The sequence below is a fragment of the Protopterus annectens genome, chromosome 13.part0 (assembly GCF_019279795.1).
Source record: "Protopterus annectens isolate FY-2018-M chromosome 13.part0, PAN1.0, whole genome shotgun sequence".
Classification (NCBI taxonomy): Eukaryota; Metazoa; Chordata; order Ceratodontiformes; family Protopteridae; genus Protopterus; species Protopterus annectens.
In genome coordinates this window covers 38,418,977-38,439,899 of record NC_056747.1, presented here as the reverse complement: position 1 = coordinate 38,439,899, position 20,923 = coordinate 38,418,977, and the positions used below count along the sequence as shown (strand labels likewise).

General features: G+C 40.6%; 1 protein-coding gene across 2 annotated transcripts in view; it reads left to right on the top strand.

Annotated features, from left to right (window-relative positions):
* MPND (MPN domain containing) overlaps positions 1 to 20,923 on the top strand; it is a 1,899,579-nt gene that overhangs the window by 1,517,395 nt on the left and 361,261 nt on the right. For both annotated transcript variants that reach the window (XM_044090604.1, XM_044090605.1), the window contains exon 12: positions 19,759 to 19,848. In XM_044090604.1, the coding sequence (XP_043946539.1) occupies positions 19,759 to 19,848 (90 nt within the window). The remainder of the gene's footprint in view (positions 1 to 19,758; positions 19,849 to 20,923) is intronic.

The window sequence follows — 20,923 nt, the reverse complement described above, 5'->3', positions numbered from 1 at the left end:
AAAGACCTCTTCATCTTCGATCTCCCAGCTCGAAAATAGTTACCAGGAGTTCCCAGCAGCGTTAATTCATCATTCACATTTAAACAATGTCTGTTCAGTTGACTTAACACATACATACTCACACTCTCCTTCTCTTACTTTCAATAACCACACAGATGCTTTTCCTTCTGATCATACACATACATCCCCACACTCTTTACCCTCTAATATTTACAATTCATTGAAACATATGTATACTGATGTTTTCAATCTAACTACACGTAATTTTACTAAACATCAACTACAATTACTATATAAGGGATTTAACTTTATACCTGCACAGCGTGCACACTTACCTGATTTATTATTAGATTTAAAACTTTATGCAAGAAAACTAAATTTATGTCTTATTCATTCCAACCCTGTCACACATAATCAGAATTTTAATGAACCTACTGACCCTGATTCTAATGCATCCTCGGATGACTCCCTTGTTTCCAACACCATTACTACTTTAAAACCTAAGAGTTTATACAATCCAACTTTACATAATTCAATATTTTCTTTTCTGAAAGTCTGTGAAATGGATCTGAGACATTTGTGTAATTCAACAAACTCTTTCAAATGGCATAATTTGACTCATTCTGAAAGAATCTCCTTATCTGAACTTGCTAAAGACAAAACCCTACGTATCATGCATGCTGACAAGGGAAGTGGTTTAGTTCTTATGGAGCAAGACTCTTACATTCATAAAATGGAATCTACATTGCTAAACAATGAATTCTTTGAATGTGTTGATATTAAAACTGTACACAAACATTTCACTATAGTTGACAAAACATTAAAAAACTTGCATTTTAATAATGCCATTTCATTTGATGAATACATGTTTATGTCAGTCCCTTCACCTAATCTTGGTAAACTGTTTGGAATACCCAAAATTCACAAAAATACCATAGATCCACCCTTCAGACACATTATCTCCAATAAGAAAACGAAAACAGAAAAAATAGCCCAATATTTAGACTCTATTCTTAACCCATTGGTTCAAGCTACGTCTAACTATTTGAAAGATTCTTGGGCATTTCTTAATGATTTGTATGTAAAGAGGGATGGTTTATCTGACTGTATTTTTGTAAGTTTAGACGTTGAAGGTTTATAAACCAACATACCTCATTTTGAGGGTCTACAACTGTTTAAAACTTTTTTAAACAAGTACACTAATTTCTCTTCTTCTAAAATTAATACATTGCATACTTTAATTGATATAGTACTAAACAATAATTTCTTTTTTTTCAACAATCAGATTTACAAACAAATAAAAGGAGTAGCCATGGGCTCTATAGTAGCTCCTTCTTTTGCAAATATTGTATTAAGCACATGGGAACTGGAAATGCTTCACCATTTACCAAATTTTCATTCAGTACACATTTATAGGAGATTTATTGATGATATCTTTTTCGCATGGCACAGTGATCAGTCTTCCTTAGATATTTTTATTTCTGAAATGCAAAAAAGTTTAGGTTTTTTAAAGCTTATTTTGTCCAGCTCTGGTAAAAACATTACTTTTTTAGATACTAGAATTTATATTTCTTCAGGAATTGTTTGCTCTACCTTACATAGAAAAGACACTTATAAAATTAATTTTTTAGATTACACTAGTTCACATCCATATTTCATGAAGAAAAACCTTGTACGAGGACAGTTTATTCGTATTTCTAGATTAGTCAGCCAGCATGATGATTTCTATGCTCAGGCTATTCTGTTGAAACACAGGTTCTTTTCTAGAAATTATCCTGTATCTTTAATCAACTCTATTTTTGCAGAAGTTGCTTCAAAAAGATAAATTTCACACTTACCTATATTGAGGTATGGTTTTAAACCCAAAGCTCACAATAACATATCTGACAAGTCTAACATGACACTTAGCTTCCCATTACCTATTTCTAGGGACATGTTTGCCATTAGAGATATTATTTCTAAAAATTCGAATTTATTAAAATATTCTCATCATATGTTATCTGCCCTAGGTACTACTCCTTTGTTTTTTTTACAAAAGAACTAAAACTATTTGTATGTGTCTTGAAAACAGAGATTCTCCATTTTATATTATTCCAACTCATGACATTTTTACCTCCACTGGTATGTATACTTGCAACAAATGTGTTATTTGTCCTTATATTCTCTCAGGTCCTGAACTATAAAATTAGTTTTAATAAGTATTATCATTGCCACTCTTCTACAGTTGTGTATATGTGAGCTCACGAAAGCACACAGAATATGCCTACAAATGAGAAAGGCATGTTTACAGTAACTTCTAATCCTCATGTTGATAGTATGCAGCATGTGGTTCAAAGAAACGGGCCCAGGCACACGGCAGTTATTGTAGCTCCTGCCACACCAGCAAGTAAACCCCAGAGCTTTCTAGAAAGTTCCAGAGTTCGCACAGCCTCTGTGAAGCATAAGAATGAGTCAGCACACTCAAAGCATGGGCCACAACCAAATTTCATTGTTAACAGTTGTAATTGTGGTAATAATCATAAATCTAAAAGAGAGAAGTGCTTAGCTTTTGGTCAGCAATGCACAAATGTAATGGAATCACTTCAAAAGATTTTTTAAATCAAAGGCCACACATTCTTTTACTGAAAAGGAACATTTCAAGAAACGAGTTGATCAGTTAGACAGCCATAACTCAGAGGCTAATTTTTTTATGTTGATGGTGTGTCAGTGCTTAGTGAAACAGTCAGTGCAGTTGATTTAAGGGCCAAGAATTAAGTATTTTGTACTGTTCGGTTAAACAGCAAGCCCAGAGAGCTCAAAGTTGATACTGGCTCATAGTGCAGTGTTATGTCTGCCATATATTTGCTAGAGTAAGTGCTGGTGAAAGGCTTGATTTGACAAAGTATGCGAAGCCTGTTGCACAGGGGTGAAGAAATTCATACAGAAGGCTCAGTAATGTTTTCATGTTACTCTGATGGAAGACTCTACAACTTATTAATTTATGTTGTCATGAGGCAAGTCCAGTCATTATTAGGCGTCAGAGACTCTGACAGTGGGACTGCTTTCATTTAACAAGGATGTCCACCATGTTAGCTTACAGGATCACTGCTCTAATTTCGCCTAGTCTATTTTTTCTACCTGTGCTGATCATTTAGAAAACAAACTAGGCAAGCTTCCAGTTGTGTACTCCATGAAGATAGACCCAGATGCCAGTCCAGTTGTCAGGCTAGCCAGAAAAGTTCCAGTAGCTATGCAGACTAGAGTGAAAGCCGAGTTAGACAAAATGGTGCAAGAAGGTGAGATTTGTCCAGTCACAGAACCGACAGAGTGAGTATCGGCCATAATGGTAGCTCATAAGAAAATCTCAGACAACATCAGAATTTGTATTGACTCACGAGAATAGAACAAAGCACTGAAAAGATCTCATCATCCAATGCGCACTGTCGAAGTTCCAGTTCTCATGCCTAATGACACTTTTTTTTTCTGTCTTACATGCAAAGAGTACAGAAATCTTCATTGCTCACAACTTTCAGTACTCTGGAAGGTAAAGATTACTACGAATGCCATTTGGAGTAAATTCTACAAGTGAAGTCTGTCAACATGCAATAGAGGAAATATTTTCTAAGTATCCTTGTGCTATTATAGTACACGACTTACTAGTAGGAGGTAATGGTGAAGCTGAGCATGACAGAAACCTCAGACAAGTTCTGGAAAGTGCACATCAAGTGAGTCTTAAGCTCAATCCACAGAAATGCAAATTCAGGCTACGAGAAGTCACTTACGTTGGTCATTTATTTACCATTTCAAGCCTACGACCAGACCCTTCTAAGCAAACAGCCATTCTCGAGATGCCAGCTGTAGACAATGTTCAAGCCCTGCAATGTTTTCTTGACATGGTTAGCTCCACTCAGAGAGCTGACATGTAAAGATGTATCTTGGTCTTGGTTAGAATACCACCAGAGAGAATATGATGTCCTGAAACAGAGAATTGCAAGTCCACCTACTCTCAGATACTCTGATGTCCACAAGCGAGTTACACTTTCATGTGATGTTTCGATATTTGGTCTTGGTGCGGTCATTCTACGAGAAGGTCATCTAGTTGTTTATGCATCCAGAACTCTTACCCAAGCTGAAGTGCAGTATGCTCATATAAAGAGCTTTTGGCAATTGTGTTTGCATGTTCCAGTTTCCATGATTGTGTATGTAGACCTATCCAGATTGAAACAGATCACCAACCTCTAGTCACTGTTTTGAGAAAAACGTATGCATACAGCTCTAGCTGGGTTGCAACTTATGATGTTGAGGTTGCAAAAGTATCATTTCATCCTTGCCTACAAGAAAGGCAAACTTCTTTGTGTTGCTGATAAGTTATGCAGATCACCTGGAATTATCACTGAAGAGCATGAGACTGACTGATTTGATTTTGAAGTAATGGAGTTGAAAATCTTTTCTTCCACACATCTTGATGAGCTTGGAGATCATACAACAGCAGATGCAGTTTTACAGAAACTCAACCACTTCCTCAAAGAAGGATGGTTGTCAAAAGCAATCTAGTTTACCCCCTGAAGTGCAACCTTATTTTCCATACAGAGATGAGATTTTGTCAAACAATGGTATCGCCATGAAAGGTCCTAAAGTTATTGTTCCAAAGTCTTTGCACCAAGAGTACAATACTGTCTTACATCGAGGTCACCCAGGAGCAGACTCTACCAAAAGAAGGGTGAGAGAACTAGTATTTTGGCCTTCTATGTCACAAGATATTTAGAGAGTACTTTCATTTTGTTCTGTGTAATAGTACAAAACTATATCAACAGAAAGAACCACTTCAGCTAAATCAGATTCCGGAATTACCTTGGTTGACAGTAGCCGCAGATATTTTTGAATGAAATGGTCAACATTATTTGGCATTAGTAACTTATTCCAATTGGTTTAAGATTGACCTACTTCCCAATCTAGCATCTACTACAGTCATTGCTAAGATGAAGCATCATTTTGCAGTGCATGTTGGTCCTCATAAAGTTATTTCTGATAACAGCACACAGTTTACAAGCCAATAGTTCAAAAGATTTGCAAAAGAGTGGGACTTTACTCATGTCACAAGTAGCCCAGGTTATCCTTGGTCAAATGGTTTGGCAGAACGTGCAGTTCATAGTGCAAAGCAGCTACTAGAGAAGTCGAAACGAGACAGTATTGATGTTTTCCTAAATCTCTTGAATTTCAGAAACATTCCTGTAATAAACATCTTGGTTCACCTGCTCAGAGACTTCTGTTGAGACAAACCAGAACCACATTACCCATCACTAATCAACTGTTGGTTCCATGTGTCAGGAACAACAGGTCAGTGAAAGTCAATCTGTTGAAGCGTTTAACCCAGAAGTCCTACTACGATAAGACCAGCAGACCACTCAATCCATTGCAAGAAGGAAAAGTAGTAAAAATGCAAATGTACAGACGTTATGATCAGATTGGAGTCCTGAAAAACATCTGTCCAAAGCCGAGATTGTACATTGTGGAATCACAAGGAGCAGAATTCTGGTGGAATCAGAAGCATTTGATGTTGGTTGGTGTCCGAACCTGTACCGCAGCATTTAGCCTGTGAGAAAGACTGTGTATCTCCGAGTGAGTTGTCCAGTGTTCCAATTCCAGTGGGCGTTCCAGAGAGCATCCCCGTTCCTATGATGAATTCCAAAGCTCCTGATGTAAGTTGTCCACTGAAACCTGTCCCTGTTGGTAAAGCCAGTCCTGATTGTTGTGTAACAAGATGTGGTCGCATCTCCAGACCATGTTCCAGATACACGGCAATTTGGACATGAGCATTGTGTTTGTTTCTGAATGTCTGTATTGATGCATGTCTAATTACAATGTTATTCTGATAAAGGGCAATCTTTTTAAGAGGGAGGATGTAGATCAATGTGTGTATGTCTCCTTAAGAAGCTGCCCAAGGGCTTGTATAAGTGTATAAATACTGAGCACGTGCAAGCCTGACTGCCATTTTGTAGTTAGCTGTTGAGATGTATGTATGTGTGGAAGCCCTGTCTGATGATTAGTTCATTTATTTACTGATGTGTTTCTACATAATAAAGCATCTTAAACGAACCCCCCCGCCTGCTTGTCTTTTAAGTGTAGAGAGACGAGCGACAGACTATATGAAGAGACATGATTGAGCTCTCAGAATATGTCATAGGCACGTATGAGCCAAGTATTGAACAGCATTGTGTCCTTTCTAAGGATGATGCCACAATACTAGTAGAAAATGATTGACTTTAACAATTGGGTTAGCTACTGGTGTCAGTCCAGGGGGTCCAGTAGTTGTCAGCCTGGGAGGACATGGTTGACAGGCCATATTGCTTTGCCAGGCATGGTCTTCACTTGTCATCTCTAGGTTTTCAGATATTGGATAAAACATTATCCACCCCTGTAGTGCAATATTAGGCACTGCCAAACATACATACCTTCCAGAATTACAGAAGCTATTAGGACAAGCTAAAGGTTTTACTGTTCAATGGTAGGAGTCTCAATAAGAAACTGCACTCCCTGGAAGCTGTCCTCACCCTGGAGAATGCTGATGTCTGTGCAGTTACTGAAACGTGGTTCAAAGCCATGGAAGGCACTCAGCAATGCTTGGCTATAATGTCTTTCATACATTCTGACTATCCACTGAACATGAAAGAACAAAAGGCAGAGGTGTACCTATCTACATAAAGGATAAGCACACCTCAAGGCTGGTCAAACAATATGACATGCTTGACCTACTCTGTGACCAACTAACCATAGGAAAAATCCATTAATATATTCTTGCTACCTAGGGCTCCCCATCATGAACCAGGAAACCCATACATCATACCTGAAGTTACTGAAGTAACTCACTATCCAGCCCCATACCAACTCATGGGTGATTTTAACTAATCCTCCATTAATTGGGAGGCATACATGACCACTAACATCTAGGCTCAAAGATTTCTTGATTTTGTCAATTCAAATGCCTTGGAGCAGCTAGTCTGCACTCCCAGTAAGGGAACAAATATCCTAGATCTGGTACTTACAAATATGCTTAGAATGCTGCACCCCCACAGCAGTGTGATGTCCTCACTGGTAAGATCAGATCACAAAGAGGTCTCCCCTGAAATAACGTTAAAACCTGCCCCCTCACCTAACCCACAAAACATTTAAGAACTTCTCTAAGGTAAGTTACCCCCTATTAAGGGATGGCCTAGCTAGTTTCCAAGGTGCCAAAATCCAAAAAGCACAGAAACCTAGGAAGTGGTGTACACAAAAGCCACGTATGACCATATAGACAACTCATAGAAACAGCAGTACAAGACCGAAATAAACACAGGTCAAACAGCAAAAATAAGCCACCCTATTGTATTAACCGGTCAAACAACTAAAGAAAGAAAATCCTGTCAAGAAGTAAGAGGGAATGTGCACAACAAAACAAAACGTCCATTAGTCTAAATGAGTAAATCAGGGAACTAGTCAGGTCTCTGAAAGCAGAATGTGAGGCAAAAATAGCTTCCAAAGCTAAGGATAACCAAAAGATATTTTTCAGTTATGTCTGCAGCCTTTTAAGGACAACACACAATGTGCAAATTAGTTGTAGATGGCATCACCTATACTCAGCCAGAAGATATAGCAGATCTACTCAAATTCAGCTCAAATTTCACCTCCCCATCACCCCCAGTTCTCCCCCAAGAAATACCCTACACCACTCCATCATCAGTTATCACCAAAGAACAGGTTGCCACTGTGCTCCATAAAGCAAAACATGCAGTTTCACTTGGGCCTGATGGTATACCAGGCTGCCTCTTAGCTTAAATAAGGGCTTACCAGGCCCATTAGCATCTGGACTGGCTTTGTCCTGATAGGGTACAGGACAGCAACAGCCATCCCTCTGCTTAAGGGGCACCATCTACCGGCCCAGGAAATTACAGACCCATAAGTCTGACTAGTCTGATATGTAAGGCCATAGAAAGAATCATGATTGACCTGATAAATAATGACATAGGAAACCTCCAAACACTGGATCTGACCCAGTTCAGCTTTATTTAGGGCAGGTCATGCTTACTGAATCTGGTGGATTTCTTTAAGAAAGTCACTATGGCCATGTATGAGGGTAAAACAGTATATACTGCCTACCTTGACCTGGCCAAAGCATTTGACACAATTCCCCACTCAGGTAGTATAAATACTCACAAAACTGGGCATAAATCCCTACTTTACCAGGTGGATAGCTAATTGGCTCATGGACAAATACATGTAGTTAATGCAGGTGAATCCAAATCCAGCAAGAGGCCAGTTACAAGTGTTGTGCCACAGGGCTCAGTACTGGGACCACTCTTGTTCGGAATATACTTTTCTGAAGTCAAGGCTAATGTTGAAGGTGTCTGGATGGCAAAGTTTGCCAACGAGTGCAAGCCGGGGGCAATCATTGAATTCCCCCTACCATGTAGATATTCCTCAGGCAGGTGTATATTAGACAGATGATTGGTGTCAGAACAATGGCCTAAAACTAAATGAGAAACTGGATTAACATACCCTCATCAATAGCACACCCCAAAGAGCAAACTCATAGGTGAGAGAGCTAGGTACACAGATGAGATAGTAGCCTGAACGTTGACTGCCAGGTGTCCACAGTGGTGAGGAAGTCCTATGTGGCACACCTTATAAAGGTACAGCATTCACATCCAAGGAAATTGTAGTCCCACTGTACTCAGCCTTCATTAGACCAATAACAGAGTACAGTGCGCTTTTTGCCATGTACTTGACTAGGCACTTACAGCAGCTGGAGCGACCTCAGAGGTTCCTCACAAAGAAGATATTAGGGTGTAAACAACATGTCCTATGGCATAGTAATCTCCTATGAACCTATATGTAAAACAGACATGATCACAGTACAGTCCATTTTACCTCTGCTGAGGAACAGCATTTAGATGTGCTGTGTTGATGTGAAGGACACCTTACTAGCAGTCCAGGAGATTCCTCTGTTTCTGTTTGGAAGGCAATCACTATCGGTTCAGAGTGCTGCCATTCGGTCTTGCCACAGCTCCCTCCAGGTGTTTAACAAGGTAATGGCGGTCATGACAGCCTATCTCAGGCTACAAGGAATCCAGGTATTTCCATATTTAAATGATTGGCTTCTGCTATCTCCAGGGATCTATTTATGAGAAATCAGTCATTCCTGTTATATCTAATGACTCACTTGGGAATTTCTATAAAAATCAACAAGGGCAAGCTAGCCATACTCAGTCCATAGAATGCACATGCTGCTACGTAGACACTGTACTTCAGATCCCAAAACCCTCCTTAACTCAAGTCATTTCTAAAAGATCTGTAGTTCTACAAGGGTCAAAACTTCCCAGACCCCACGCTTGACTCATCTTACATCTCTTAGGAATAATGGCTTCCTTTGTAGTCATGGTTCTTTTAGCCAGATAGCACATGAGAGTTCTACAGTGGACACTAGCTGTACAGAGGTCTCAAAAGCTACAGCCACTTCACTATAGAGTGCGTCTGACTCAGGTCATCAGAGACCACATTCTTTAGTGGATTTTATCTGTTTCAGTTACTCAGTGCATATACTTCCTTCCTCTGATACCCTATTCTGATACCCTGTACTACAGTAACCATGGACGCCTCCCTTCTCGTGTTGGGGTGGGATTTTGTAGTTAGGCAATCCTGAGAATGTGATTACCAATAGAGGCTAAATTTCACATAAATTTCTTGGTGCTAAGAGCGGTCCTCCTTATGCTGCAGGCTTTCCAAGATCTCCTACCCAAGGATGTGATAGCCATTCACTCAGACAAGATGTCAGTGGTGTGATACAGCAATAAACAGGGTGCCACCTGTTCATACCATTTTGCTGAGAAACCATGAGAGTTTGACAGTGGAGGGATGATGTCTTCAAACTGCTTCCTAGTAGCAATGCATGTACTTGAGGCATCCTAGTAGATAGACTGAAGCAAACTATGATGTTGCCTCATGAGTTGTCACTCAACAGATCAGTGGCAGTGGAGATTTTCATCCACTGGAGTCATCCTTGCTTCGACCTTTTTGCGTCATACCTAAACAACAGTGCAGAAGTTACTTCTTCCTAATCCCTCCACAGGGACAGTCACAAAGAGGTGCTGTAGCCATCCTTGGCCCCCAGGTCTCCTTTATGCCTTCCTGCCTTTCCCCTTTATTATCAAGTTCATTCAGAAAGCTGTGGAGTGCAAGCCTGTAAGGGCCTAGTCAAGTACATGACAAATGGCGCACACTACTCTCTTATTGGTCTAATGAGGGCTGAGAGTAATCCTCATTTACCCTTCTAGGCTTGAGAGGTGTGGTTCCACTTTCTTCGGTTTCATCTAGTTCTCCCACCATGGGTTCTGGATCCATTTCAGGAACTCCTCACTCACCCATCCAGACTACTTCAAGACCCTAAAACTGACCACATGGTTTTCCAATTCTAACAATTACTAGAGATGCAAGGCTTTCATCCTCGGCAGTCCATATGTGTTCCTGTCAAAGAAACTCAACCAAAAAGACTTACAAGAGTAAATGGAAGCGTTTTTCTATCTGGGCCTCTTCTAGGGGATTAGACCTGTTTTTCAGTACCTCTGCCTGAAATTTTGGACTTTTTTCAGAACTGTTTATGGCTGGATCAAGTAGCAGCCATTTCAAACTTTCACATAGGACTCAACAATGCTTCTGTTGCTTCCCTCAGTCACCTAAGCCTTCCTTAGAGGTACCTTTTTACTCTGAGCCCCAGTTTGTGATCCAGTCCCTCCCTGGGACATTACCATTTTACTCCAGTCTGTAACCAAAAAAACCTTTCAGACCAGCAGCATCTATGGATATAAAGTTTCTTTCATGAAAAATGTACTTTACATACCTTGGATGTCCACAGACAACTCGGGTTCTATCTTCATCGTACTAAGAATTTCAGACAATCAGATAAACTTTTATATCCTTTCCAAGAACAAACTGGGGCAATCAGTATCTAAGGTTACCCTATCAAAATGGTTAGACTGCATTTCATTTAAGTATGATTCATGAGGTATGTCTTTACAATCAAAGCCTGAAGTGCATTCTACCAGGGCAATGACATCAACAACATTGCAAAAGGAGTGTGTATCAGTGATATGCGCACTGCAGCAACTAGGTCTTCAGCTCATACGTTTGTAGATCACAAGTTAGAATGCAGTCTAGAATGTGCACATCTTTTGGCCCTGCCACACTTAGGAATATCCTTCCTTGAAGACCACCCAGGTCCCTGTCACGTAACTTGGGAATCTATCCCATATGTTGAATCAGACAAAAAAAACATTAGATACAAAAGTTGTGTACTTGCCATAGCAATAAATCTGTGTTGTCTTCTTTTCATCTGCTTCAACTCTCCTCCCTCCTTCCCTTACCAAATTGCCATTGTTTATTTCTAGGGATTCGTCAAGACCTTCTTTGTCTGGGAGGAGTTGAGCTCTCCGATCCAAAGCTTTGGTATAAGGTATCCTACAACCCACATAGTAAACCAGATAAAAAGAAGGCAACATAGCTGTGTTGTTATGGTAATTTTGATTAGTATAATGGAGCTTTTGGTGCAGATAAGCACACAAGCAAAGGGGTTGAGAGACCAAGTATATACTGCAAAGCTCTTTGAACTGGCCCTTGCTGTTTTCTTCCAGGGGCTCTTAAACCTGCTTCTCCACTGGAAAGAAAAATGTTTTTTTAATGTTTTAAAACAGAAATATTGTTATATTCCTACTGCTTTCATTTCCCAAATGTGGCAAGAGATTTCAGTCCCATCCTGGACCCCAGCACTTCAAACAAACATATCTAGTATATCCTACTGATTATGATTCTCCAAGGATTCATACCTTTGATTGTACAGACAACTTGATGGTATAGCTGGACAAGATGATGTCTTGTGACACACTGCCACGTGTGGAGGTTTCTTCAGGTTATTGTTGGTAGACTTCACTGCCTGTATGAAGCTGTACTGCACAGCCCTAATGTTCTGTGCTGCTTGTCATAGTGGTAGAGGCTGCATATCAAAAGAAACTCTGTGCTCCCTGTGTGGACATCCTATTTGTGGCATCCATGTCAATTAATTCTCTGGTAGTGGCTCTTATTTGGCGTCATTTCGTGTTACAGAAAACTGGAAATGGTCCTTCCTGACACTGGCACAAAGGATCATCCAATTCCACGTATTCAGCTGCTGTTAAAGCTGCTTAAAAACACTTGCTTTGCAATAAGTTCTAGAAATGATCAAGTGTGGGCTTTTAAGTCATGCAGAACATGGTTTCTGTAAGGGCTTTATCATCCCAGCAGTATTTTGTTTTATTTCATATACTATATTATTTAATGGATAAAGTCTTTTTATGTAGGTCCCTTCCATTCTCCTATGTCAGTGAGTGTTCAGGTAGTGAAATGCTGCCCAGTTGAAATTAACCTGTATACTCAAATAGTTATTCATTGCAATGACTTGACATTTCATTTGGCATAAATATTCTATTTGTGCATTGGAAATGTGTAATGCCTTTAACTACTGTACATTTCTCGTCAACACCAGTCATCCCCATGTCACAAAAATTCCTGCCAAGCCCAATAGAGAATCATTGCTTATCAGTGCAGAAAGGAATCTGATTCCTTAACGCCAGCTGGGCTAACGTTATGCCCATCACCTTAATTTTCAAATTGATAGGTCTAGATCTCTGTCTTATTTTAAAAGGTTTTCTTTTTTCAGACTACTATGTTGAATGTTCGAGTTCACACCTGCTGATGTTCTTCATCTCACATTGCTGCAGTCATAACTCATGGGTAGTCCGCTGTCCTCGGTCGGCCCGAATACCAAAGTATTAGGCTGATGTCGGTCATGGGCGCTCAGATCTGACGTCAGAGCGTCAGGGTATTAAAGCGCATTTCCGACGTCATTTCCTCAGTCTTTTTTGCTGCATGGTCCGAAGCAGAAGCAGCGTTTGCAAGTGCCGTTCGGCGTTCTGAAATTTTCGTATTCTGAGTTTCAGACCGAAGCCAAGTTGGGCTAAGTACCCCGTTGGGGAATATTTTTGTTTTTTCTTGCCTCAGTTACTTCCGGATGTCAGAAAAAGTGAATAATTGTATTTCTTGTGGGAAACAGATACCGCATAGGGATTACCACTCTCTTTGTATTCCTTGTTTGGGACCGGAGCACGACGTAGTAGGGTGTCGCTTTTGTGCTAGGTTTAATAAGCGCACCATTAAACGTAAGGTAGATTGTGCTAGGCTTGTCTTCGGTAAGCGGTGTAATTACAATATGCCGTCGGATCCGAAGAAGCGCAAAGATAAATCTATAAAGTCCAAACAGGACGACTCGTCCGTTCCGGACACCGGTTCTTTAGACACTACGGTGGATTTGGTTGATCCGGCCTAAGTTTCAACTGAGTCTCAGGGGGAGACGTTGGTTTTGCAAGATGTGGCCTCTCAGGAGTCAGGTCAAGCTGAGGGGGCCTCTCAGGTTACTGTTCTCCCTTCTTTACCTAGGGTGGTTAGGCCTTCTCCTTCTGTTTCTAAGGTGCCCTCCAAAGGCAGGCCTGGTTTGCCTTCCACAGGTGTCAGTCCTAGCTCTGCAGGTCCTGTGCCTAAAAAACATATGCTTAAAATGGCAGAAGATTTAATTACTTTAATCAGGGGTTCTATGCCCCCTCCTGATAAGAGGCCTAGGGTGGAGCCAGAAATGGAAAGTTTGGAGCAGGCTTCAGATTAGTCAGAGTCTTCGGCTGAAGACATTCAGGATTTTCCTCCTTATTCTGATTCAGACGCAGATGATTCCACTCCTTCTGCTTCTCCTCCAGAGGATTTTTCTTTTTCAGAAACCCTGCATTCCATGAGGGAGCATTTTAAATGGGAAGGTCAGGATTTCTCAGATTCCAGGAAGAGGCTTAGGGAATTTTTGTTTTTACCACAGCATAGGCCCTTGGCTATACCTCCTGTTTTGGATGTTGTTCAAGACGTTTTCTCTGAGGCTTCCCTTAATCCAGACTCTTTGCCTCCTGCGCCAGTTAAGCCAGATAGGTATTATAGAGTGCCTGAGGCTCATAAATATCTGTATAAAAGCCCTAGGGCCGATCCAGAAACTATTAGCCAGGAACCTAAGGGTGTCAGGGCTTCTGTTGTAAAGAATCCAGTTCCTTTGGATAAGGAGGCTAGAGCTTTGGAAAGGTGGGGTAAGAAAGTGTATACCTCTTCCACTTTAGCAATGAGGGCTTTGAATTGCCAGTTTCATATGTTGAAGTACCAGAATTTTCTCCTTACTCAGTTAAAATCTAAAATGGATGCTTTGGCAGAGGGCATAGAGTGTAAGGAATTACAGGATTTGGTACATGCCTCTGATCAGGTGGGTAAGCATGCTTTGCAGTGTGGTTTTGATGATTTGCAGGCCTCCTCCAGGGTGGCTGCCACTGGTTCAGTTATTCGCAGGCACGCCTGGCTTAAGGATCAGAATTTGTCAGAGCATGTTAAAGCTAGGATTTTAGATGCTCCTTTGCAGTCGGAAGTTTTGTTTGGTTCTCCTGTGGAGTCTGTCTTGAAGAAAATGGAAGACAAGGCTAAGTCTATGCAGACTGTTAAAGATTTTTTGCAGGTGCAGCCCCCTAAGTTTAGCAGGAACTGGCCTGCTAAGGGTTGGACTTACCCTTCTTCTGATTCACAGTCTAGGGGTAGATCTAGACGTGGTAGGGGCAGAGCTCAGAGTTCTTTCAGGCCTAGGCCGTGGAGTTCACCAGCACAATCTACAGGTGAGGGCAGGGGCCAGTCCTTTCGTAAACAGGCTCAATGACCTGCATCTTCAGCTGCCAGATCCTTCCTGTCTGGCAGCTCCTTTGGGAGGAAAGTTGGCACTCTTCAAGCAAAATTGGTTTCTAGTCACCCAGGACAAATGGGTGTTGGACATTATAGACCAAGGCTACAAGTTTTATTTCCACACATTGCCTCCTTTCAAAGGCATGCCAGACGTTCCTCCTCAGCAAAGGTTAGAGGCTCACAAACAGATTTCTTTACTTCTTCAAATGGGGGCTATACAGCAGGTCCCTCTGTCAGAAGTGGGCCTCAGATTTCACTCTCGCCTATTTCTTGTACCAAAGAAAGGAAACACTTGGAGGCCAATCTTGGATTTATCTATCCTCAACACATATCTGGACATTCCAAAATTCAAAATGTTGACGTTGCAATAACTTCTGCCTCTGTTGGGCAAAGATCACTGGATGGTAACTCTGGATCTCAGAGGCTTATCTTCATGTTCCTATCAGGCTCAGTTGCAGGAGATTCCTGCGTTTTCGGGCTGGGACTTTACATTATCAGTTCTCTGCATTGCCCTTTGGCTTATCTACTGCGCCCAGGGTATTCACAAAAGTTCTGGCTCCAGTGATAGCCTTCTTCAGGTTAAGAGGAATACAAATTTATCCTTACTTGGACGATTGCCTGATTCTTGCTCAAGACAAGCACGAGCTTCTTCACCATCTGCAGTATGTTATGACAGTGTTAAGGTGCCTAGGGTATTCTGTGAACGAAACAAAGTCCAGTCTAGTACCCTCTCAGGAAATGTGCTTTCTGGGTGTGAGACTGAATACAGCTTCCCAGATGGCCTTTTTGACCCCGGACAAGCAAAAGAATCTTACTCTTTACTTCCATCAATTGTCTCTACGGTCCAGGCTGACTGCAAGGACAGTCCTTCAAGCCTTGGGGTTCATGGCATCTTGTATTCTGGTGCTTCCCAATGCCAAACTGCATATGAGGAAGCTTCAATGGTATCTCAAAAATGTATGGACACAACACTGCCAAGATCTGGACACTGTCATTCAGATAATACCTTGCATTCAAAAGGAATTTTTGTGGTGGGCTCAGGAATGTCACCTAAACAAGGGACTCTCTGTGACCCGACCAGAGGCGAGTCAGATTTTAACGACGGATGCCTCGGACAAGGCCTGGGGAGCACACCTCAATGGAAAATGGGTTCAAGACACGTGGCCTGCCAGACTTCAACATTTACATATCAACTTGAAGGAAATGTTAGCAGTCCAGTTTGCATTGATGGCTTTCAAGGATTTACTTCTCCCAGGGCAGGTGTTGATTCAAACAGACAACACAACTGTCATGTGGTACATCAACAAGCAAGGGGAACCCATTCGCATCTCTTTGCAGGCAAGCTATGATTTTGTGGGAGACTGCTCTCAGTTTGCAACTCACTCTTCAAGCAAGGTTTCTGCCAGGAGCACAGAACTCCTTAGCAGATGTTTTGAGCAGACGGATAGTGGATCCCCACGAGTGGAAATTGGATCCTCATGTATTTCGACAGTTGACAATGATATGGGGGACTCCAGACATAGATCTGTTCGCTTCTCCATTAAATTTCCAGGTGCCAAAGTTTTGCACACAGATGTTTCATCCCACAGCTTGGAAAGTGGATGCTGTATCATTCAGTTGGAGCAATCTTCACGTCTATGCCTTTCCGCCTCTGCCTCTTCTTCCAAAGGTTCTCTTGAAGGTCAGACAAGACAAGCCCTCCATGATTCTAATAGCTCCAGACTAGCCTCGACAGCACTGGTACCCTCTGCTGAGGAGTTTAGTACGGGAACCTCCTTACCCTTTGCCTTTGATTCCACACCTTTTGACTCAGGAGGGCAATCATTTCCTCAATGTCAGGATTCAGTCCCTGCATCTAACAGCCTGGCATATTCTGTTCTAGAACCTGGAGGGTCGCAGCTTCCTCAACAAGTTTTGAATGTTATTTTGGAGGCCAGGAGGCCTAGTACAAGGAAAGTTTATGCTGATAAATGGAGGAGATTTTTTATTTGGAGCAAAGCAAAGAGCTTTGATGTTTCCAGGCCTGATTTGAGTGTTTCTCTTCAATATCTTACAGAATTATTGGACAAGGGTTTGTCTTTCTCCTCTATAAAAGTTCATGCTGCAGCCATTTCTGCTCACTCTGACTGTGATCCACCATTATTTTCTCATCCTTTGTTTAAGCAATTCCTTAGGGGGGCGAAGAACATAAGACCCCCGCGTAGAGCTCCTACTCCTGCTTGGGATCTCAATTTTGTGTTGGAAAAACTTACTTTGCCTCCTTTTGAACCTGCAGCTACAGCTGAGTTAAAGTTTTTGTCTTGGAAGACTGCTTTTTTGTTGGCCATTACGTCTGCTAGAAGGGTTTCTGAATTACAGGCTCTAATGGCAGTTGAACCATTCCTAATTTTTCATAAGGACAGGGTATCTCTGCGTACTAACCCTACTTTCATGCCTAAAGTGGTTTCAAATGTGGCCTTGAACCAATCTATTCATTTACCTACTTTTTATGCAGATCCCCAAAATAAAGGGGAGAAAATTTTGCACACTTTGGATATTCACAGGCAGTTGCGTTATTATTTGAGCAAGACTAAAGGGTTCAGACAGTCTCAGCAGTTGTTTGTTTCTTTTGCTTTGGGTTCTCAGGGGAAACCTGTTTCAAAACAAACTATTTCTAAGTGGATTGGCTTTTGTATTGCTTTTTGTTATTCTCACCATGGTAAGGAGATTCCAGCTGGAATCAGGCCTCACTCCACTAGGGCTACTGCCACTTCTACTGCTTTTTAAGGGGTAGCTACTAAAGATATTTTGGAAGCAGCTACTTGGAGTTCAGTGCACACTTTTTCTAAACATTACCATCTTCCTCTTTATTCCAAATCTAGGGCTGGATTTGCCACTGCAATCTTGCAGGGCATTTTGGCAGCCCCCAATGCTTTATGATTTTGCCAGCCTCCCTTTACCTCTGCTTTGGGATTCTACCCATGAGTTATGACTGCAGCAATGTGAGATGAAGAACATAGTACAGTTTTGTACCTACCATAAATGTAGATGTTCGAAGATCCACATTGCTGCAGTCCAATTTACCCTCCCTCCTTCCCCTCTGTAGTTTGGAGTGGTGGTATGATTTGGGTTGTAGCTGTTTTTTGTACATGGTTTTAGGGAGTTATTCTATTTTTGGCTGTGGCCTTTATTTTTAGGGCCTTCTGACATCTGGGGCAAGAAAAGACTGAGGAAATGACGTCGGACATGCGCTTTAATACCCTGACGCTCTGACGTCAGATCTGAGCGCCCATGACCGACGTCAGCCTAATACTTTGGTATTCGGGCCGACCGAGGACAGCGGACTACCCATGAGTTATGACTGCAGCAATGTGGATCTTCGAACATCTACATTTATGGTAGGTACAAAACTGTACTTTTTTATTCAACCTGTAGCTTTAGTGTATAAGGATAATATGTTGCCTGCTTTCCTTTTGGCCATTGGCTAGATGCGCTTGTTTCCTGCTAAGTGCTTACATAATCCTGTCCTGTAGTTTTGTATTCTCATTTATTTCCTTTTACTTATTTTGCAAAATGCAGGTTTTAGTGTATTTTGTTTATAATCTCTCTTAAGAGTGTTTGTATGTACCTTGCAGTTTGTATTGTACCTCTGGCCCTGGTTGTAGATAGTCTTAACTGACCAATCCACTTAATTTATTATTCAAATAGATAAAATAGTTCCAGACTCTGTGGTTGCTATCTATTCTGCCTGTTGTATGTCTCATTGGCTGCTATCTACAACTTGCACTAGATGTAATGTACAGGCAAGTGTTTGCAGTTCATTGTTAAGGGAATATAGGATAGGTAGGGGTGAGCTTAGCTGGTGTGTAATTTACATATAAAGAACAAAATGAAGTCCGACATGTACTTTGTTTCATGATTATATTATTGAAATGTGTTAAGTGGGGTAGAGCATGGATCACAAATGGCCAGTTTCATTCATCTGTCCAGGTGGCAGCACGAGTAACTTGCAGTTATATTTTATTTAAATTGTTCATGATCTCTCTTGTTGATGCATGTTATATCTGAGCAGTGTTACTTGGTGTACATTAACAAGTGTTTACAAGCTGTTTTGTACTGCTTGGGTTGTTTTATGCCGCCATCTTCTGAATACGTAGGTCCTGCAATGATAAACTGCAGTATATCACTCCTTTCCCCAGATGACCTTTTTAAATTTAGTGGTGTGAGGATAGATGAATAGGTCTTATGAAACTTGGGCTGAATATCAGATTACACAGCCTAAAGTGAGTGTGTAATAGGAGTCACTTGGGAATGAATTACACTGGGGTATATAGAGCTGAGGGAATGCCTCATTAGAGTGCAGTTCTAGGACCCATTGAACTAAAATATGTCCTTACTACCTTTCTTCATAATTGATTCTTTTCCAGTAGTCCCATTTCAACACCCAAATTAGACTAATTCTCACTTGGAACATAATTTTACTCTGTACCCTGACAATCTCATATCTATTAACTTCCCTCCAAATTATATACTGTACATGTGGTCTATTTGTGACAAATGCTTTTAAAAAACAATGTGTACATTTTCCTACAATTTCAATGTGTTCTGCAAATAACTACATATTTTAAATACCTTCTGCTGTAAATTCAATGTCTGTTATAAACAACTGTATCTTGCTACAGAAATATGTTGGAGTTATGTATATCACATTCTTACTGTAGTGTGTGGAGCTTTTCTACTAGGACTCTCCCAGTAAACATATTTATACACACGTATGTAAACATATTTATACACATGTATCTATCGGTACCAAAACAGAGGTAAGTATGCAAATGGATTGCTCTCTGCATCTAATGGTGGTTGACAGTTCCACAATTTATCATAACAAGGCTGTATTTTTTTGTTTTCTTTTGTTACTGTAACTGTTGTAAAGTGAATGGGTCCGTAAAATACTACAGCTTTTCTCTTGTTTGCTATGTACAGCAGCGGGCAAGTGATTATGGTATTCCAATGGAAGTAGAGGTGACTTACGTACAAGATAACTTCCTGCCTAATGATGCACTCAGTGAAATGGTAAGAATCCTTTCTGTTTTATATTGGAATATGTAGGAGGGGGTACTCTACAGAAAGGCTAGCAAGGGGGATGCCAAGGAGTTATTCTAACTTTGACCTAGATTTTTATATTTTCAGTTATTGTACTTTCAGTTTTATATAATCTGCAAGTTTTCTGTCAGTTGAGTAGCGTAAGTCGTCTTTGCATACTTCTGCTACCTTGAGGACCATTTTCATATTGCTGTTAAACATTGAAAAAATGTAATGAAAAGAAGTTTTAGACAAATTGAGAGAGAGAGAGGATAAGATGGCAACAGTGCTGAGATTTATGTATGTATTTTGTATGAAAATTGTGTAGTTTTAACGTTATACATCAGCATAATTAACAGTTTTATTTGTGATATAAAACCAAGTAAAATATAAGCTATTCACCTGTGCTCATAATACTGCTTAAAGCTGGTACTACAATATATGTTTAATGTGTGTGCATATCACTGGTACTGCAGTGTATGTTTAATTTGTGTGCCTAAAACTGGTACTGCAGTATATGTTTCGTGTGTGTGGGTAACACTGGTAATGCAGTATGTTTCATGTGTGTGCGTAAAACTGGTACTACAGTATATGTTTAATGTGCATGCATATCACTGGTACTACAGTATATGTTTAATGTGCATGCATATCACTGGTACAACAGTATATGTTTAATGTGCATGCATATCACTGGTACTACAGTATATGTTTAATGTGCATGCATATCACTGGTACTACAGTATATGTTTAATGTGCATGCATATCACTGGTACTACAGTATGTGTTTAATGTGCATGCATATCACTGGTACTACAGTATATGTTTAATGTGCATGCATATCACTGGTACTGCAGTATATGTTTAATGTGTGTGCTTAACACTAGTCCTACAGTATATGTTTAATGTGTGTACATAACACTGGTACTTCAGTATACATTTCATGTGTGTGCGCCTAAAAACTGGTACTTCAGTGTATGTTTAATGTGTGTGCATAACACTGGTACTATAATATATGTTTAATATCTGTGCCTAAAATTGGTACTGAAGTTTGTTTTGTGTGTGTAAC